Source organism: Geotrypetes seraphini, chromosome 2 (assembly GCF_902459505.1).
Source record: "Geotrypetes seraphini chromosome 2, aGeoSer1.1, whole genome shotgun sequence".
Classification (NCBI taxonomy): Eukaryota; Metazoa; Chordata; class Amphibia; order Gymnophiona; family Dermophiidae; genus Geotrypetes; species Geotrypetes seraphini.
In genome coordinates this window covers 17,389,317-17,411,143 of record NC_047085.1, presented here as the reverse complement: position 1 = coordinate 17,411,143, position 21,827 = coordinate 17,389,317, and the positions used below count along the sequence as shown (strand labels likewise).

At 43.4% G+C, this 21,827-nt stretch overlaps 1 protein-coding gene across 5 annotated transcripts in view; it reads left to right on the top strand.

Moving 5' to 3' along the window:
* ADGRB1 (adhesion G protein-coupled receptor B1) overlaps nt 1-21,827 on the top strand; it is a 525,063-nt gene that overhangs the window by 370,473 nt on the left and 132,763 nt on the right. For all 5 annotated transcript variants that reach the window (XM_033935216.1, XM_033935215.1, XM_033935214.1 and 2 more), the window contains exons 18-20: nt 8,434-8,537; nt 11,183-11,285; nt 14,455-14,605. In XM_033935216.1, coding sequence (XP_033791107.1) covers nt 8,434-8,537; nt 11,183-11,285; nt 14,455-14,605 — 358 coding nt within the window. The remainder of the gene's footprint in view (nt 1-8,433; nt 8,538-11,182; nt 11,286-14,454; nt 14,606-21,827) is intronic.

Genomic DNA, 21,827 nt, shown 5'->3' with positions numbered 1-21,827 from the left:
ATTCTACTGCTATATAGGTGCCACCTAAAGCCATAAAGGCTAATAGGATGGTAGACAGGTGGGACAGTACCAGGTGAACTTTATGATCATTGGTCCAGAAATATCAAAGAAAAAAGAATTTATAATGTGTATAACTAATGGGCAGACTGGATGGACCGTTCAGGTCTTTATCTGCCGTCATTTGCTATGTTACAATAAGGGGTTATGGTGAGATGTACATCTGGCAGTCTTTATGTGAAGTTCACAACAGTGCTCTCTAAGGCTCTGTTGGCATGTCTGTGTGGCCAGTCCATCTCAATGATGGCCACTTCCATATCCGAATGGTCTGGAGTCCATCACAATTATGGCCACTTCCATGTCCAAATGGTCTGGTCATGGATGCTATCAACTTTTCTGTGGTCAAAAATGGGGTATAAGGTTAGGCGTCCTAAGGGTTGGAAGTCTTGTTGGCCTAGACATCCAACTAGGCAATTTAAAAAAGATATCTTTTGAGATATCTAGCGATTTGGCTTTCGAAAATGGACACTTCTGTGCTTGGATGTTTAGCGGAAAACGTCCAAGTCGGACTTAGACGTCCTTTTTGAAAATGACCCTTCACATTTTTAGATTTTTGCGAAACAGTGTGGTTGTGGGAATTTCAACGGGAAATGAGTTCTGCACGTTTGCTTTTTGTAGTTGAAAGATTTGCTGTGAAATGTCTTGTATTTTATATCTTTCAGAGTTGGGAATGATAGGATCAGGTTGTTAGAGTTATATTGGTCTGCAGCTCTACCTAATAGTTCAGTAAATCTGGGGAAGCTATTAGGGACCTCACCAAATAGCGCTTTAAATGCTACCTATCTAATGACCTATTAGTCAAAAAAAGATAAGTATTCACAACAGAGGATTGGAGTAAAGGGCCACTACTCAGACTGGCAATGGGTCACGAGCGGAGTTCCACAGGGATCGGTGCTGGGACCACTCCTGTTCAATATATTTATTAACGACCTGGAGACGGGGACGAAATGTGAGGTTATTAAATTTGCTGATGACACCAAACTCTGCGGCAGGGTTAGAACCACGGAAGACTGCGAAGACCTACAAAGGGACCTAACGAGACTGGAAGAGTGGGCAAAAAAGTGGCAAATGAGTTTTAACATAGAGAAATGCAAAGGTCATGCATGTAGGGAAAAAGAACCCAATGTTCAGCTACAAAATGGGGGGATCATTGCTAGGGGTGAGCAACCTTGAAAGAGACCTGGGGGTGATGGTGGACACAACATTGAAAGCATCGGCACAGTGTGCAACAGCCTCAAAGAAAGTAAACAGAATGCTGGGTATCATTAAAAAGGGTATCACAACCAGGACGAAGGAAGTCATCATGCCGCTTATCGTGCAATGGTGCGCCCGCACCTGAAGTACTGTGTCCAGTACTGGTCTCCATACCTCAAGAAGGACATGGCAGTACTTGAGGGGGTCCAGAGAAGAGCGACTAAACTGATAAAAGGTATGGAAAACTTTTCATACGTTGACAGGTTGAAAATGCTGGGGCTGTTCTCCCTAGAGAAGAGGAGACTTAGAGGAGACATGATAGAAACCTTCAAAATCCTGAAGGACATAGAGAAAGTAGACAGGAACAGATTCTTCAGACTGTGGGGAACCACAAGTACTAGGGGTCACTCGGAGAAATTGAAAGGGGACAGGTTTAGAACAAATGCTAGGAAGTTCTTTTTTACCCAGAGGGTGGTGGACACATGGAACGCACTTCCAGAGGTTGTGATAGGCCAGAGCATAGTACAGAGGTTCAAGGAAGGTTTAGATAGATTCCTAAAGGATAAGGGGATTGAGGGGTACAGATAGAAGCAGAGGTAGGTTATAGACCTGATGGGCCGCCGCGGGAGCAGACCGCTGGGCGCGATGGACCTCTGGTCTGATCCAGTGGAGGCAACTTCTTATGTTCTTAACCTTATGGAAGGTTAATAACACATCCAGTGACCTGATAGTAGAAGAAATCTGATTCCACAATTTAGTCATAAAACGAGGGTAAGCTCGCTTACAAGCAGTTTCTGAATGGAGCGATCGCCTCGAAAGAATACAAAAATGTTTCTCCCTCTGTGACCTCAAAGAGTGACCAGGAATATAATGTGGGAGCTTCTCTAATATATATCCTGGAAATCGTATCATGGAAAACTATAGCAAGGCTTTAAAAATATATCGCTTCCCAATTGGGAGCGAATATAAGGAGGCCAAAGCGGGGCCTTAAGCACATGGGCCGGGTTGTGTCAATGTGCCTAAGGCCCTGCCCACAGGAGGGGCCTAAGGCTCCCGGGCCTACTCTGGTTGGCCCAGGCACCTGTGGGTGGGGTTTGAGCAGCCTGGGCCAATCCGGCCCCATTCCTGCGTTGGCTGGCCTGCTGGACAGGCGGGCTTGGCACCCGTCCGTCTGGCCAACGATGTCCAGGTACGGGGGGGTGGAATGGGGGGGGGTCGTGGGTCGGCGGGGGGGGGGCTGATCGGGGGTTTGAGGGGGGTCGTTGGGGGGGTTTGAGTCGAGGGCAGGAGGGCCTCTCTATGGCTCTCTAAAGGGCATCGGGAGTGTCAGTATTCATTCCCACCCCCACAGTATTTTTTTTCCCAGATAGTAAGTCATATGTATATCTCTGTTTCATTTTTTTAGCCTTTGATTGCACTTGGCCAAATGCCTTATATTTCCTTGGAGGCATTAAATATCTGTCTTTTTCGATTAGTTTTACATGTCACCCCCCTTCCCATCCCCACAGTATTTCTCCCCAGATAGTAAGTCATATGTATACCAAGTTTGGTTGAAATATCTCCATGCGTTTCACACACAGGTACATCCGATTTTATAGATAGATAGATGGATTACAGTAATCCAACATTCTCAGGGTCAAGGCCTGTACCAAAAGTCAAAATTGGGCCTCTTGAAAATATTTCCTCCTCAGTTGAGTGGCTGGTTGGATGAGCTCTGCTGGCCACCCTCTGCCCTTTCTGTACCATTTGGTAGGATGGATGCTGCCAGCTGCCTTTTCCCAGCGCTGAGTATATTTAAAATTTGCGAGAGATCAGCAGTTAGCGAGTTCTGGCATGTTAATTTCGAAAATGTGTGCAAGCAAACAGCAGCTCTGCTCCAGAGAGATCTAATTTTGTACACAGCTGCTTATCTATGCATATAAGACCATTAGCATAAACTCTACGACAGGCAGTCTGTACTGCTATGTAAATTAAGAAAGGGACAGAAAATCACTTAACCCAGTAACTCCTCTGACACACAGTTTAGTCATTTCTCTGGACACGGGTCTAGGGAGAGACTGCACTATATTTGGAACTGTGCAGGTTCTCAGCGGTGGCTATCCCCCGCCTGCCAATGTGGAAATATATCTTCTTTATTATAGAATAATATTAATAATGATGATAATTAGCAAACTTGGCAAGCAAGCATAAAAAAAATAAATGCTACAACCAGATTATACCAAAGGAAATACCGAAGGGTGGTAGATACGTGTAGTAGTCTCTCGATAGAGGTAGTGGAGACAGAGATTGTGTCTAAATTCAAGAAAGCGTAGGATCTCTTAGGGAGAGGAGGAGATATAGATGCTCCAGATGGGCAGACTGGATGGGCCCTTTGGCCTTTATCTGCCATCATGTTACTATGTTTCTATAACAATAAAGTTCTATGACATCACAATGCAGGTGTAAAGAGCCTTAGCCTATTACATCTTGTGGCGATCGAGGGAATGGCGGTTACTGAGAGGCGTGTAGTTCATGGGAAAATGGCTCAAGGGTCAGCCACGTTCTGTCTCCGCGCCCAACTAATCTGGCAAGGTTGGTGCCGGGCTGCAACTCTCCGTTTAATCAGATAGAGAGTCAAGACAGTGGGGCCAGGGGCCAGCTGGCTCCACCCCTCCCCGACCCCTGGAGACCTCCCCTGATGCAGTGAATATAAGCGAAACAGAGCCTGTCGGGAGTCTGAGAAATGTTTCCTCCCATGCTCTTGAAGTAATTATGGCACTGGGAGAAGATTGGACTGTTTGGATTCGGACCATGCCTGGAGGACAGTAGATTATTGAGATAAGTGTGGTCTTGTTTTTTGGACAATATAGTATAAGAAATTTAAAGAGTTTTGAAAATATGGAGTTTTTATCGACCTAGGATGTTTTTTCCTATGCAGCTATAAAGTTGAATATGGCTGGCATAGAGGTCCTCCAGGTGAAATTTTCCCTGGAAGAAACTGAGGTCTTTTCTCCATTTTTTGTTAGAACTTATCTCTTTTTAATCTTCTAAGGCAGTGGGATTTTTTGGAATACATTTATGTGGTGAATGATTATATTCCACTTGCAATCATTTGATTTTATGTTTCTATAACCATACTGTTCAATGCAGGTGTAGAGAGTCTTAGCCTATAGGAAGAGGAGATGCAAATGTTAAGAGCCTTAGCCAATAGGGAGAGGAAGAGATAGTGGATGCTGCGGATGGACCATTTGGCCTTTATCTGCCATCATGTTTCTATAACTATAAAGTTCTATGACATCACAATGCAGGTGTAAAGAGCCTTAGCCTATAGGAAGAGGAGATGCAAATGTTAAGAGCCTTAGCCAATAGGGAGAGGAAGAGATAGTGGATGCTGCGGATGGACCATTTGGCCTTTATCTGCCATCATGTTTCTATAACTATAAAGCTCTATGACATCACAATGCAGGTGTAAAGAGCCTTAGCCTATAGGAAGAGGAGATGCAAATGTTAAGAGCCTTAGCCAATAGGGAGAGGAAGAGATAGTGGATGCTATGGAAGGGCCATTTGGCCTTTATCTGCCATCATGTTTCTATGTAATTGGTTAAGTATTACACAAAATAGATATCTGCTTATATTTTGTTACAGTACTAAGAATTATTCCTGAGAAGAGATTACAAAAGCAGCAAGTTTTAGGCTAATGAACCGTGCCCCTGAGCTAAAGCAGCCTTTTGCAAGCAATAACAGATTAAATTCCAACCATAGAGGTGCCCCATACATTCTGACCCTAAGACTGGCTGCTTTCTTGGGAGCATCATCCACGTGGTGAACGATGGGTTCCTCCTCCCGTGCTTGAGCTGGCTTACTACTGAACCTTACTTCAACCAACAAAAGTTCTTAAAAACAATTCATTATATAATAACAATCCCCGTTATGCTGTTAATGACACACTCTAGAACAGGGGTGTCCAACCTGCGGCCCGAGGGCCGCATGCGGCCCCGTGAAGTATTTTGTGCGGCCCCAGTCGAGGGCGATGCAGTGTTTACCATCTTGCCGGCTCAGCGCGTGTTAATTTCCTGCATGCGCCAAAAACGCTAGCGCACCTTAGTAAAAGGAGCCCTTAGAGAAAATGTAAATTGGTTTATCCACAAATGCTAATAGTTTTTCAAGTCGCTGAAATTGTACCGAATCTTGAAGTGCAAGAAACAAACACTGTTTGCACTTGTATCAGAAGATCTGAGCCATTGAGTTTTCGAATAAATAAAAAGAGACTTGTGAAATCAATTGAGTCCACCAGTCTTGATTTGGACATCTCCACTCCTTGCTTTGTGATATCAAATCTCATTACTCCCCCTATGAAATGAAAAATCATTTATCTTACCTTTGATGTCTGGTGCTTTTATCTTTCTAATCATCTCGTGCTGCATCTCTGGTTCTGCTTCCTTGTTCTCTGCAGTCTCTTTCCAGGGCCTTATATCTAGTCACTCTTTTTCTTCTCTTTACTTCCTGCCCTACAGTATATTCATCTTTTGTGATGAACTTTTTCCAAAATTCTTCCTCATTTTCAAATCTGTCTAGTTTCCGTCTCTTCTCTTCTCTGTCATTTATGGACACCATCATCTCCCGTCCTTTCCTTTCCATGGATACTCTCTCTTTTCCCCTTCCTACCTCTCTGTGCTCACCAATTCTCTCCTTCCCTCCTCTGTCACCACCTCCCTTGTTTTTTCCATCCCTATTTTCAGAATGTGGTCCTCTCATACATCAATCACCCTGTCCCCACCGCCTGCACCTCTTTCTCCCAACAAATGTTCCTGTGCGCCCCTCCCCTTCCCCCCCAAGGTCCATGATTTTTCTTCCTCTCCTTGACAGATCTTCCTGAATTCTCCCTCATTGTCTAGTATCTCTCTCCTCCCTCCACCATTATCGCAGTCAGGTATCTCTCTCCTCCTTCTCTCTCTTTCCCATGGTCAGGTCTCTCTCCTGAATATCCCTTGCCAAAGCCAGTGGCGTAGTATGGGTGGGCGGTGCCCGGTGCAGTAGGCGCCCCTCCCCCACCCTGTTCCCCACCCCTCCCCCTTTCCCCATACTTTTTTGAATTTCTCCGACGTGAGCAGCACGCCCACATCAGTGTCGGCTCACCCTTTGACGTCACTTCCTAGGTGCGGGGCTGTAAGTGATGTCAGAGCCTTGCGCCAGAGAAGTAAAAAGGTACGGGGAAAGGCAAGGGGCACGCAGCACGCGGCAAGGAGAGGAGGAGGGGTGCAGCACACTTAAGAAGACGGCGCCCGGTGCGCACTGCCCCCCTCCTGCCTTATTATGCCATTGGCCGAAGCCCAGACATGACCTGGCATTGTCTATCTGGAAATAACACTGGCGGCAGTCAGTGAAATACTCACGGCTGAATATTAACCCCTTGGTTTATTTTTTTAAAGGTCACAGTTGACATTCAGAAAAATAGGCTCATAATCACTATTCAGTACTGACCTACTAGATTTTAAGAAAAATGCCACCTAAAATAAATGGATCAAGTTTCAAGTTTATTTAAAATATTTGATTTGATCGCAAAATCCAAATCCGATGTGATTTACATGTAGTTAAAAATTAGGTTAAGATAAAAATTAAAAAAAACAAGGGAATTAGTACTAATTGTAATAAAATAATACTTTTGAAAAAGAGAGGAAAAAAAAAGGGGGCTTAAGTACACTTCAAAAACAAATAAAAAGGGACAGGTAATGAAAGAAGAGGTTGGGGAATGTTACCCACTTAATTTTCACTTGGCGGTGTTCCTAGTCCAATGTAAAATCTTAAAACTTAAATGAATCTGTTAAAAGCATCCTTAAAAAGCCAACTTTTTAGGAGACTTTTAAACTTGCTGTGTAATTTTTCTTCTCTTATGTTGATCGGGAGCGAATTCCAAATTTGAGGGGCTGTAACAGAAAAAAAAATCACATCTCTCCTTGAATAAATGAATTTTAACGAGGGGACTACTAGCAAGGATTTATCTTCAGATCTTAAAGACTTAGAGGGGATGGATGGTATTAGAAATCTTTCTAAGAATGCAGGAGCTTGGTTTACTGATATTTTATGTGCGAGTAATGCTATTTTATATGTGATTCTCTGATTTATGGGTAACCAATGCTTTTCCTTTAAAAGAGGAGTTACGTGATCAAATTTTTTTCTTTTCATAATTATTTTTATTGTGGTATTTTGGAGAATTTGCAGTCTATGCATTTCTTTTAAGGGAGATCCCTTGTACATGGCGTTGCAATAGTCTATCTTTGATATGACTAATGAATGTATTAAAATAGTCAACGATGCAGTGGTGCTGAGTTGCATAGTTTTATGGTACAAGAGACTTGTGTCATGAGTAGTTGAGTATATTCTGGCTGTTAAAAGCTCTTGCTCATGGCACCCACTGTTACTACTGCTATTAATGATTACTGGAGTGCTACCTAGTGGCGTAGCAAGAGTGAGAGGCATCCGAGGTGGTGGTGCCCTCTGTCCCCCCCACCTCCACGTACTCCTTCCCCCTCCCCTCCTGCCACGCGCACGCACGTCACTTCCCTTCCCCTGTCCCTTCGTAACATTCCCGGTGCGAGCAGTAACCCCCAAGCTGCTGTCGTGCCCGCGTCGGCTCTTCCACCGATGTCACTACCTAGGCACGGGTCCAGGAAGTGATGTCAGAGGAAGAGCCGACGCCGGCGTGACAGCAGGCGGTTTGCTGCTCATGCCAGGAGCGTTACAGAGGTGCGGGAAAAGGCACACGTAACAGTGGGGTAGGGGGGGCAGAGAGGAGAACGGGTGCCTAACCACTCACCAAGAAGGCGCCCTGGGCGGACCACCCCCCTCCCCCTTACTATGCCACTGGCGCTACCAGACGGGCACAGCGCTATACACAAAGGAGACAGTCCCTGCTCAAATGAGCTTACACTGTTGCATCACCATCATCTGTCACTTAAGCAATAATGAAATTAAGATGTTTATTAAGAATTTAATATACCGCTCTCGCATTTTACTGACCTAAGCAACAATTAAATATTTCAATAGGAAAGGTAGAGACAGAGACACCTCCTAACAAGTATCCCTTAAGGGGGAAAACAAAGATGGCTCTGGGTCATTCAAAAAAAGTATTGTTGTCCAGCTAATCCACTGATGCGTCTCTTTCTATAAACTATTCAAACCCCATTTCTTGTCTCTTCTCTGCAGAATATGGAAAAGGGGCTGGTTCCCTCTGTCACGCTGATTGTTGGCTGTGGCGTCTCCTCCCTCACGCTTTTACTTCTGATCATCATTTACGTCTCCGTCTGGAGGTAGGAGCATTACTTTTACGAACTATTCATATTGCTGGCTTTATTTGTAAAGTGGAATGTGGGATCCCCTCTTTTACTAAGCCGCGGTAGAGGTTTATTCCGCAGCCCAGAGCGCTGCATGCTCCGACGCTCATAGAATTCCTATGAGTGTCGGAGCATTTAGCGCTCTGGGCCACGGTAGACACCTCTACCATGCCTTAGAAAAAGGGAGGGAGAGTATAATTCAATTGATATTCAAAATGATTTAACTGGGCAGAAAAGGCCCCTGCCTGCTTAAATCACCTGTGGGATGCGATCTGCTGATATTTGCAAAAAAATTCATTAAAAATTAAGAAAGTTCTAATGGGGATACATTGTTTAAAGCAGTGATTCCCAACCCTGTCCTGGAGGAACACCAGGTCAATCGGGTTTTCAGGCTAGCCCTAATGAATATGCATGAGAGAGATTTGCATATGATGGAAGTGATAGGCATGCAAATTTGCTTCATGCATATTCATTAGGGCTAGCCTGAAAACCCAATTGGCCTGGTGTTCCTCCAGGACAGGGTTGGGAACCACTGCTTTAAAGACTTGAGTAATGTCAGAGTACTAATTGTACTCTTTGTCCCTTTCCCTCTTTATATTTCTGACTATCCACTTTCTTTTGTATTTTCTTTACTATTAAAATGTTTCTGTTTGATGTAATATTAAAATTAGAGAAAAATAAAACAAAACAATGGTACCCCTGAATATCCCATCTAACCACTTAAGCTGAAACTGGCTATGTTGTGGATCAGGGATCTCAAAGTCTCTCCTTGAGGGCCGCAATCCAGTCGGGTTTTCAGGATTTCCCCCATGAATATGCATTGAAAGCAGTGTATGTACATAGATCTCATGCATATTCATGGGGGAAATCCTGAAAACCCGACTGGATTGCGGCCCTCAAGGAGGGACTGTGAGACCCCTGTTGTGGATGGTCCAGGAGCAGATTCTGGGTAGAGTAGGGTTGCCAGATTTTACTATAGTAAAATCCAGACCCCCCTAGACCCGCTCCCAGGCCTGCCCCGTTATGCCCCAGTCCCGCCCCTAATCCCACCATTGCCCCGCTCCCTGCTGTCTCTCCCATCGGGCAGGAGGAGGCCATTATTGAGATGGCCTGGAGAAATCCACTGCTTATTCCAAGGATAAGCAGCATAAAATCTGTTTCCCTACTTGGGATCTAGCTAGGTACTTGGGATCTGGGTTGGACACGGTTGGAAACAGGATACTGGGCTTGGTGGACCTTTGGTCTGTCCCAGTATGGCAATTCATATGTTCTTATGAGAGGGTTATTCTGCCTTTTTTATAATATTGTAGATTATTAATAGGACTTGTTCTGCAAGTGGAATGCAATCCGCTTTGAGTTGCCAGAGGTTGTGGTGAGAGCGGTTAACGTAGCTGGTTTTAAGAAAGATTTGGACAAGTTCCTGGAGGAAAAATCCATAGTCTGTTATTGAGAAAGACATGGGGGAAGCCACTGCTTGCCCTGGATCGGTAGTGTGGAATGTTGCTACTCTTTGGGATTCTAGAATCTTGTTCCTATTTGGGATTCTGGAATCTTGGGATGCTGTATGGAATGTTGCTACTTTGGGATTTTGCCAGGCATTAGTGACTTGGATTGGCCTCCATGAGGAAGGGCTAGATGGAACATTGGTCTGACCCAGGCTATTCTTATGTTCTTACTAGAGAGCCAATAATGAATTAAATGTGCCATTGAGTCTTTGTGAAGATCTGAAGAGTTTTATATATATTTTTTTTTTAATTCATTTTTCATATAACAACAAGTGTATCATAAAAATTCATACAATTGCATTAAATATACACTTGATATTTCCATAACTTACTATAAATACAACATATCATTATATAGTCCTTACTATAATTTTAGACATCATATAATATTTAATAATTATATCAACTATTATTCAATTATAATCCCTTTCCCTCCCCTTATTTTGATAGTTGCATACAATATAACACATATTATGATAATTTATTTATATTTTGTGATAAAGAGAATAAACCTACCCCCCCCCCCCCCTTTATCAAGTATCTTATTATGGGAAAAATTATATCAATCATTGCAAAAATCTGTCAATGGTCCCCAAATCTTCTTAAACTTATCAATATATCCTTTTTGTGTTGCAAATGTACGCTCCATCTTATATATATGGCAAACTGAATTCCACCAAAAGAATTGACAGATCTGAAGAGTTTTAGAAAGATCTCCGTCAACTCACCTTGTTGTTAAGGCTTTTTTTTAAGCTGATAGCTTTTTGATGAAGTTGAAACTGTATGAATGATTAAGCTGTTACGCGGAATAGAAAATTTTTAAAATAAATAAATAATATCATTACCTGACACGCAGTGGACCTGATGTCACACATTGAGATGACCCCCCAAAACATGGAAGAACTAAAAAGAATTAATTTTGCTTTTAGTATTCCGGCATGGAAGTAAGATAAGGGAAACTGAATCAATCAATGATAAACCGATTGGAAAGTGGGGGAAAGAGAGAGCAAATTCATCGGAGGATGAACCGAACTGAAGGATATGTGTATTGACATGTGGATGAAACTCACTTTCAGAGCCTGTAATATATTTTCTTTTGTGTTATTCTCTCCTTAGGTATATTCGTTCAGAACGCTCAGTCATTCTAATCAACTTCTGCTTGTCCATCATCTGCTCTAACGCTTTGATTCTGATGGGCCAAACCCAGACCAAAAATAGGGTAAGCCTATCACTCCTTTTTATTTGAAACTCCATTGGTTGCCGATCGAGTCGAGAATTCTGTTCAAATTTTCCTGTATTTGTTATAAATCAGTTTTGGGATTGTTACCAGGTTATCTTGCGTCTCATTTTTCTTTGAGTCCCGCCAAAAAGACCATACGTAGAGTGCACTTGTTTTCATATCCCTCCTGTCGTTATAAGAAGTTCCTTGAGAGAACCCTCTCATTTCAAACCGCTAAATTGACTGTTTGGCTTGGAAAAATGATGTTCGAGGTCTCTTCCTATCTTGATTTTAGAAAATTGTTAAAGACTGAACTCTTTGATAGGCTGCTATCTTAAGGCATTCTGCTTCATTCTTTCAATCAAGTTCCTTAGATTCAACTTCATGTATTTGATCTGTTCTATGTATTACTTCTTTCCCTGCCATGCCGGTATTTTCTGCATTATATTGTACATGTTTTCTGTCTTTATCTGTTTTTAAGTCCATTATTCTAATTTGTATTTCATCTGTATCCCATGTATTAGCTCAGTGGTTCCCAATCCTGTTCTGGAGGATCACCAGGCGAGTCGGGTTCTCAGAATAGCCCTAATGAATATGCATGGAGCAGATTTACATGCCTGGCACCTTCATTATATGCAGATCTCTCTCATGCATATTCATTAGGGCTATCCTGAGAACCCGACTGGCCTGGTGATCCTCCAGGACAGGGTTGGGAACCACTGTAATTAGCTCACCTTGTTGTGAACCGCCTAGAACCTTTTCGGGATGGCGGTATAGAAGAATAAAATTATTATTATTCTTTGAGATTCTGTATTGAATGTTGCTACTCTTTGGGATTCTAGAATCTTGTTACTCTCTGGGATTCTGGAATCTTGATACACTGGTATCTTAATGCATTCTGCTTCATTTTTTCAATCAGTTCCTTATATTCAACTTGATGTATTTGATCTGTTCTATGTATTACTTCTTTCCCTGCCATGCCAGTATTTTCTGCATTATATTATAAATGCTTTCTGTCTATCTGTTTTAAAGTCCATTATTCTAATTTGTATTTCATCTGTATCCCATGTATTAGCTCAGTGGTTCCCAACCCTGTCCTGAAGGACCACCATGCCAGTCGGGTTTTCAGAATAGCCCTAATGAATATGCATGGAGCAGATTTACATGCCTGGCACCTTCATTATATGCAGATCTCTCTCATGCATATTCATTAGGGCTATCCTGAGAACCTGACTGGCCTGGTGGTCCTCCAGGAACAGGGTTGGGAACCACTGGATTAGCTCACCTTGTTGTGAACCGCCTAGAACTTTTTCGCTATGGCAGTATGTAAGAATAAAATTATTATTATTAATAAAATGAATCATTTGGACCTCTGCACTCATCCCTCTGGGTCCCTTTCACAAAAGCGCAGCAAAATCTGGACTTTGTGCATTTTAACAAGGGACTTTCTCACGCGCTAAGGCCCAGTTGAGCATGGCTCTTTGTAGGCCTTTTGGCCCTGATTCTTGCCGATTTCTGCGCAGAAGGTAATTTTTAAAATTGGTGTAATAATTCAAAACGCCATGAAAACGCAATTTAAAAAAAAAAATTGTAAAAAAAAGATTAAACTCTCAGTGTGGAAATAGGCATGGAACCTATACAAAAAATGGGTGTGGTTAGGGGGTGGATTTTGGGTGTGGTATAACTTAGGGGTTGGTAGGTGTCTGTGTTAGGAAAACCTTGGCCTAACATTATGACGTCTATGTTGAGTCAGGCGCCACTAGATACGATTCTCTAAATGGTGCCTTAATTTGATTGACATGCGGTAAGTGCGGTTTTCAACTTGAGGGTTCTCAGTTTTCACCGTTCTATGCCCTGATTTTTATGCCGCAGAGTCCTTTTTAATAACAATTTCTGTGTAATCGATGCAATAATGCTGCCTTGGACGTTGTTTGACAGCCATCTTAAAACAATGCATCACTGACAAATGTCATACTTGTGATTCTACTGTTATAGAGAATAAAGCCATTGATGTTTGTAGCGGTAAATAGGTACTAGGGCCCTGGGTTGGCCACTGTTGAAAACAGGATACTGGGCTTGATGGACCTTCAGTCCAACTCTTATGTTCTTATGTGAGCTGAGTATAGGACAATCCAGCCATTGTGACATCACTGATGAGGTTGGCTCTCAGGCATTGGTGGAATGAGGCATGATGACATCACAATCTCAGCTCTGGAATGTTGCTACTCTTTGGGTTTCTCAAATCACTAAATAACAGGGTATTCAATTACATAAAAAAATGAGGGATATGAATAGACTGTTATAAGATGTGACTCTCCTTCTTTATTAATACCCAAACTCCTACTTTCAGATCAAGCAGGTTATGATATACAGTATTTACTTATTGTAATTCAATTAGAAGTTGCCATGAAAATCCGTTTACAATGATCGTGAGGTAAGCTTCTTGACAGGGACATTGTTCCTCACAGAGCTTCGTGTCTATGAGCATATGTGAATTACAATAAGTAAATATATCATAACCTGCTTGATTTGAAAGTAGGAGTGTGGGTATTAATAACGAAGTAGAGTCACATCTTATAACACTCTTTAGGTTTCTGTCAGGTACTTGGGACCTGGGTTGGCCACTGTTGGAAACAGGATACTGGGCTTGATGGACCTTCAGTCCAACTCTTATGTTCTTATGTGAGCTGAGTATAGGACAATCCAGCCATTGTGACATCACTTCTGAGGTTGGCTCTTAGGCATTGGTGTAATGAGGCATGATGACATCACAATCTCAGCTCTGGAGTGTTGCTACTCTTTGGGTTTCTGCCAGGTATTTGGGACCTGGGATGACCACTGTTGGAAACAGGATTCTGGGCTTGATGGACCTTCGGTCTGTCCCAGTATGGCAACTCTTATGTTCTTATGTAAGGATGATTTTCTTCCTTTGAAGGTTCCATCCTCAAACTGAGGGTGAGTTGATAAGTAGGATTTCCATTGGATGAGCAGGGAAGCCTACCTTCAGTCTACTGTTTTGGCAATAATACCTCAATAGTTCAACATAACGTTTCATAGATAAGAAACAACAAAATATTTTGGAAGATTGAGGCTGGGAAGATGGTTTTTTTTTCCCCATTCTTTCTATTCAGATGCTCGTTCACATTTATTTTGCCTCTTTCATTCCCAGGTGATATGCACGCTGGTAGCCGCTTTCTTGCATTTCTTCTTCCTGTCTTCTTTCTGTTGGGTGTTGACGGAGGCTTGGCAATCTTATATGGCCGTGACAGGACGACTTCGCAATCGGATTATCCGCAAGCGTTTCCTGTGCCTTGGATGGGGTGAGTCTAACATTTTGTTATTTAGTTATTAGAAATATTTATAACCCGACTATCCTCAGTTATTAGCCAGTGAGAAATGGCCGTCCACATGATTGGCCATTAGAATCAAAGATGACTCCACCTTCAGCCTTGGGAATACTGCCATATTTTAGGATGTGTGGAGGAAATTCTAAAATAACAATTTGGAGAAATATTAGGAAATGACATTCATAGATATTAAAGATAGAAATATGGATAGGGTTAAGGGTGTCACTGTGGTGAAGTGGATGCTTGTGTCTAGATTTCCAAGGCCACATCAAGATTTGAATTCTCTGTAAAGGGTTATTCAGAAAAAAATATATATATTTTTAGAGCTTTGACACACGACTACCATCGTATTTGTGTAAATTTTAATTGTAGTTGAGTGTCAATGTTCTAAAAATAATATAAAATTTGTCATTGGTTCTGCCTTCTTTGTATTACCTGTAGATGTGGTCCGTGCATGCGCTTGCTCTCCGCACAAGCGAGGTCAAAACGAGGGAGGCTTTAATGGGCCAGAACACACTTTAGCCAGAGCTATCTGGAACAGAACACGCTGCAGCCAGGAACAGAACACGCTTTTAACCCGCGGGTTAAAACCACGGGCTCGCCCTGCAGGGAAGGGCGGCAGAGAGCAGGAGAGTCGGCAGAGCTTGCCTTCTTGTGCTTAAACTGTTTTATTTTGTTGGTTTTATTTTTGTTTTGATACTGGGATTTCAGGGCTGCGGGGCTGGGATTTCAGGGCGGCAGAGAGCAGGACGGTTCATAGACAACGGCGCGAAAGACAAAAGCGCGCGCCGATAATTGAGTGCAGTGTGCGCCGCCGCGCCGCTCTAAATTACAGTTTTTAGGGGCTCCGACGGGGGGTTTTGTTGGGGAACCCCCCCAGTTTACTTAATAGACATAGCGTCGGCGTTATGGGGGTTTTGGGGGGTTGTAACCCTCCACATTTTACTGTAAACTGAACTTTTCCCCTAAAAACAGGGAAAAAGTGATGTTTTCAGTAAAATGTGGGGGGTTACAACCCCCCACATCCCCCACAACATGGCGCAATCTCTATTAAGTAAAGTGGGGGGGTTCCCCCCCCGTCCTCCCCACGCCCCCCCCGTCGGAGCGCTAAAAACAGTAATTTAGAGCGGCGCGGCGGCGCGCGCTGCGCTCAATTGTCTGGGCGCGCCTTTGTCCCGGCGCGCTTTTGACCTGACACCGAGCAGGACAGTTGGCAAGGGCACGAGCGACTGGTCCTCAGCAGTCGCTTCTTTTTGGATCGGCCAGCGCAATCGGTGTTCCTTCTTCTGTTCCTATTTTGCATGCCGTTTCCCCCTCATTTGCATGTGCGGATCAGATCGGGCGTGGATCGGATCGGGCAGAAGGTTAGTGAATCGGGTCGGAGAAGGCTCGCAAACTGGTCGAGACACGATCGGTGAGCTTAGTGAATCTAGCCCTTTGTCAGAGCCAGTGAGTGAGTTCCTTCTTTAAGAAAGAGACAAGGGACAGCAAGGATTCTCTACAATAAATCACAGATTGGAATGGCCTCAGCTGAAAATTCCAGATAAGTTTTGGTGATGCTCTCTTGTTCCTGCTGTGGGAACATTTGTTGTTTCTTTGTTTGATTTTCTATATTACCAGTTTATTTGGAGCACTTTGAGATATGGTTTTTTTTGTTTCTTAAGTGCTCTTTTTTTCTGGTAATATCAGCCAATGATCTCCAGTATAGCATAGTTTCTCTAGACCAGTGTTCTTCAACCGCTGGTCCTTGGACCGGTGCCGGTCTGCAGAAATTTCCTGCCGGTCCGCAGGGCCGGCACATCCATCGGGCCCACGACAGTGCTCTTCAGCTGCCGGTCCATGGAGCCATCAACGCGGCGTCTTCGGGCTGGCTCCCTGAGTGCTGCAGTGCACAAAGCTGTGATGAAAGGCTCCTACGCGTGTCCTGCGCCTGAACCGGAAGCCTTCTCTCTGACGTCGCAACGTCAGAGGGAAGGCTTCCAGATGAGGTGTGAGACACGCCCGAGGAGCCGCTGCCCACAGCTTTGTGCACTGCAGCACTCAGGGAGCCGGCCTGAAGACGCCGCGTTGATTGCACTGTGGACCGGCCCGAAGATAACACCGGGGGTCAGGCCAGAAGGCAAGGCACAGCATGGAAGAAGAGAGACAACAATGATAGGGGAAATGCTTTCATTTCTTTTATTTAGTGATTGATTTGTCTGTTCAGGGAGAAATGCTTTTGTTTCTTTTCCTCTGGGGATGTACTGCTTGCAGAGTCTTGCATCTTAGGGTTTCTTTGTGAATATTAGTACTTTTAGTTTTTGGTACTGCATTTGCATGGAGTTATCTGTTTTCTGGTAGGAATGAATGTTGAAAAGCATACAGGGTGCTTTGTGTATTTTAATTTTGTGGTTAACCATTATGTGTTATTAATATGATTATATTGTTTCTGTGTGTGTGTATATGAGAAATGGTATTAAAATTAGTACTATAATAGGGACGGGGTCTGGGGCACGACGTAGCCCAGTGTTCTTCAACTGCCGGTTTGCGGACCAGTGCCGGTCCACAAAATAATTATTTTATTTTCACCAGTCCATAGGTGTCAAAAGGTTGAAGAACACTGATCTAGACAGCCAGGGCTGTTTTCTAAGCTTGTTGAGCCTTTGAGGCTGTTTGAGCAATATTTTCTAATCCATGTGGTGTTTCTGCGTCAGGAAAGGTGCTGCTATAATATCTTTTCTGTTTTCACACTATATTGTTGATCATTGATTCTGTATAGGGAGCGAGATCCCCTCTTTATAGTGCCATCCATAAACCCGCCCATATTCTTCCCATGGCCACTCCCCCTTCTGAGATCTGTGCATTAGGATTGACCTGCACCACTTCATAGAATGCGCTTAGAAAGTGGTAACATAGTAACATAGTAGATGACGGCAGATAAAGACCCGAATGGTCCATCCAGTCTGCCCAACCTGATTCAATTTAAATTTTTTTTTTTTTTCTTCTTAGCTATTTCTGGGCGAGAATCCAAAGCTTTACCCGGTACTGTGCTTGGGTTCCAACTGCCGAAATCTCTGTTAAGACTTACTCCAGCCCATCTACACCCTCCCAGCCATTGAAGCCCTCCCCTGCCCATCCTCCTCTAAACGGCCATACACAGACACAGACCGTACAAGTCTGCCCAGTAACTGGCCTAGTTCAATCTTTAATATTATTTTCTGATTCTAAATCTTCTGTGTTCATCCCACGCTTCTTTGAACTCAGTCACAGTTTTACTCTCCACCACCTCTCTCGGGAGCGCATTCCAGGCATCCACCACCCTCTCCGTAAAGTAGAATTTCCTAACATTGCCCCTGAATCTACCACCCCTCAACCTCAAATTATGTCCTCTGGTTTTACCATTTTCCTTTCTCTGGAAAAGATTTTGTTCTACGTTAATACCCTTTAAGTATTTGAACGTCTGAATCATATCTCCCCTGTCTCTCCTTTCCTCTAGGGTATACATATTCAGGGCTTCCAGTCTCTCCTCATACGTCTTCTGGCGCAAGCCTCCTATCATTTTCGTCGCCCTCCTCTGGACCGCCTCAAGTCTTCTTACGTCTTTCGCCAGATACGGTCTCCAAAACTGAACACAATACTCCAAGTGGGGCCTCACCAATGACCTGTACAGGGGCATCAACACCTTCTTCCTTCTACTGACTATGCCTCTCTTTATACAGCCCAGAATCCTTCTGGCAGCAGCCACTGCCTTGTCACACTGTTTTTTCGCCTTTAGATCTTCGGACACTATCACCCCAAGGTCCCTCTCCCCGTCCGTGCATATCAGCTTCTCTCCTCCCAGCATATACGGTTCCTTCCTATTATTAATCCCCAAATGCATTACTCTGCATTTCTTTGCATTGAATTTTAGTTGCCAGGCATTAGACCATTCCTCTAACTTTTGCAGATCCTTTTTCATATTTTCCACTCCCTCTTCGGTGTCTACTCTGTTACAAATCTTGGTATCATCTGCAAAAAGGCACACTTTTCCTTCTAACCCTTCAGCAATGTCACTCACAAACATATTGAACAGGATTGGCCCCAGCACCGAACCCTGAGGGACTCCACTAGTCACCTTTCCTTCCTTCGAGCGACTTCCATTAACCACCACCCTCTGGCGTCTGTCCGACAGCCAGTTTCTGACCCAGTTCACCACTTTGGGTCCTAACTTCAGCCCTTCAAGTTTGTTCAACAGCCTCCTATGAGGAACTGTATCAAAGGCTTTGCTGAAATCCAAGTAAATTACATCTAGCATATGTCCTTGATCCAGCTCTCTGGTCACCCAATCAAAAAATTCAATCAGGTTCGTTTGGCACGATTTACCTTTTGTAAAGCCATGTTGCCTCGGATCCTGTAACCCATTAGATTCAAGGAAATACACTATCCTTTCTTTCAGCAACACTTCCATTATTTTTCCAACAACTGAAGTGAGGCTCACCGGCCTGTAGTTTCCTGCTTCATCCCTGTGACCACTTTTATGAATAGGGACCACATCCGCTCTCCTCCAATCCCCAGGAATCACTCCCGTCTCCAGAGATTTGTTGAACAAGTCTTTAATAGGACTCGCCAGAACCTCTCTGAGTTCCCTTAGTATCCTGGGATGGATCCCGTCTGGTCCCATCGCTTTGTCCACCTTCAGTTTTTCAAGTTGCTCATAAACACCCTCCTCCGTGAACGGCGCAGAATCTACTCCATTTTCTCGTGTAACTTTGCCAGACAATCTCAGTCCTTCTCCATGATTTTCTTCTGTGAACACAGAACAGAAGTATTTGTTTAGCACATTTGCTTTCTCGTCATCACTCTCCACATATTTGTTCCCAGCATCTTTTAGCCTAGCAATTCCATTTTTTATCTTCCTCCTTTCACTAATATATCTGAAAAAATTTTTATCTCCCTTTTTTACATTTTTAGCCATTTGTTCTTCCGCCTGTGCCTTCGCCAAACGTATCTCTCTCTTGGCTTCTTTCAGTTTCACCCTGTAGTCCTTTCTGCTCTCCTCTTCTTGGGTTTTTTTATATTTCATGAACGCCAACTCTTTCGCCTTTATTTTCTCAGCCACTAGGTTGGAGAACCATATCGGCTTCCTTTTTCTCTTGTTTTTATTGATTTTCTTCACATAAAGATCCGTAGCCTTTTTTATCGCTCCTTTCAGCTTAGACCACTGTCTTTCCACTTCTCTTATGTCCTCCCATCCTAACAGCTCTTTCTTCAGGTACTTTCCCATTGCATTAAAGTCCGTACGTTTGAAATCTAGGACTTTAAGTATCGTGCGGCCGCTCTCCACTTTAGCCGTTATATCAAACCAAACCGTTTGATGATCGCTACTACCCAGGTGAGCACCCACTCGAACATTAGAGATACTCTCTCCATTTGTGAGGACCAGATCCAATATCGCTTTTTCCCTTGTGGGTTCCGTCACCATTTGTCTGAGCAGAGCCTCTTGAAAGGCATCCACAATCTCCCTACTTCTTTCTGATTCTGCAGACGGAACATTCCAGTCCGCATCCGGCAGGTTGAAATCTCCCAACAGCAGAACCTCCTCTTTCCTTCCAAACTTTTGGATATCCACAATCAGATCCTTATCAATTTGCTTCGATTGAGTCGGAGGTCTGTAGACTACACCCACGTAGATAGAAGTTCCATCTTCTCTTTTCAGAGCAATCCATATCGCTTCTTCCTCTCCCCAGGTCCCTTGTATTTTGGTCGCTTGGATATTGATCTTTACATAGAGAGCTACTCCTCCACCTTTATGACCATCTCTGTCCTTCCTAAAAAGATTATATCCTGGTAAGTTTGCATCCCATCCATGTGATTCACTGAACCATGTCTCTGTGATAGCAACAATATCAGGGCTTGCAGATCATGAACTTTGTTGCTTAGACTGCGAGCATTTGTGGTCATCGCTTTCCAGCTATTTTTCAGCGATAATCTCCTTTTTCGTATGGATTTTTGTGTCGTTTCACTTTCCATTGCAATACTAAGAAATGAGTTGCTGATATTGCTTATGTTGCAGCCTTTACTACTATCACATCTTTTCTTTTGCCGGGGGTGGTCTCTATAATTGTCCTTCGTACATACACCACCCCCACCTTCTAGTTTAAATGCCTAGAAAAATATTGTCTAAATTTCTCTGCAAGGTTTCTTTTTCCTGCTGTAGTAATATGTAGCCCATCAGTGCAATATAGCTTCTTGTCCTTCCATGTATTTCCCCATCCTCCTATGTACCTGAAGCCTTCTTGATGACACCAGGCTCTGAGCCATCTATTAAAGTCCTCTGTGTTTTTCACTCTTTGCTCTCCTTTTCCATATGCAGGCAGTATTTCAGAAAAAGCTAAAGTCTTTACAAAAGGTTTCACGCCCTCACCAAGCTCCCGAAAAGCTTTCTGTGCTGCAAGTGTGGAGTTGTTGGCCAGGTCATTTGTTCCCAGATGGATAACAACATCAGTGTTAAAATCCTTAGTTTCTTCCTTAATTATAGTCAGTATTTGCCTGGAACTCCTGGTAGCTGAGGATCCTGGAAGACATTTCACTATTTTGGTCTCCTCGCCCTGTGTTCCAAGGTTAATGCCTCTGATTATGTAATCCCCCAACAGTAATAGTTTTCTGTTTTTGGCTTTTTTATTTGTACTTAGGGTGCTCTTGTTCTCTTGAGTTTCCTTCATTGGTTCCAGTCCCACCTCCCTTCTGTTTTCCTGAGTATCGCAGTGCACTAGTGGAGCGAAGGAATTCTGTAGAGGTAATATTAGTGAAGGTGGATGTTTCTGTGTTACATGTCGCAGCCTTCCTGAGCCTACTGTGACCCATTTATTCCTGGGCTGTTTTATTCTTTGAGGTAGAGGTGGTAAGTTGGTATGATTTTGTGGAGTGATGGAAGCTGCTTTAATTGTATTCAATTCCTGTTTAAGTTTGCAGAGCTCCTCCTTAATACTAGCAAGTTGAAGACAGATGGGGCAAGCCTTAAGCCTCCAAATAGTATGTCTTGGAATTAAAGCACCACAGTGATTGCATAGAATAAAGGTCATCTTGATTGGTTGTGAAGTGACTTGATTGGTTGTGAAGTGACCAGAAATATAGGCTCTATACCACCTAAAACACAGTATTTTAAACAAAACTGCAGGTTCTATCAGTGCTACCCTAAAACACAGGATTTATAACAGGATTTTCCCTACTTTAGTCA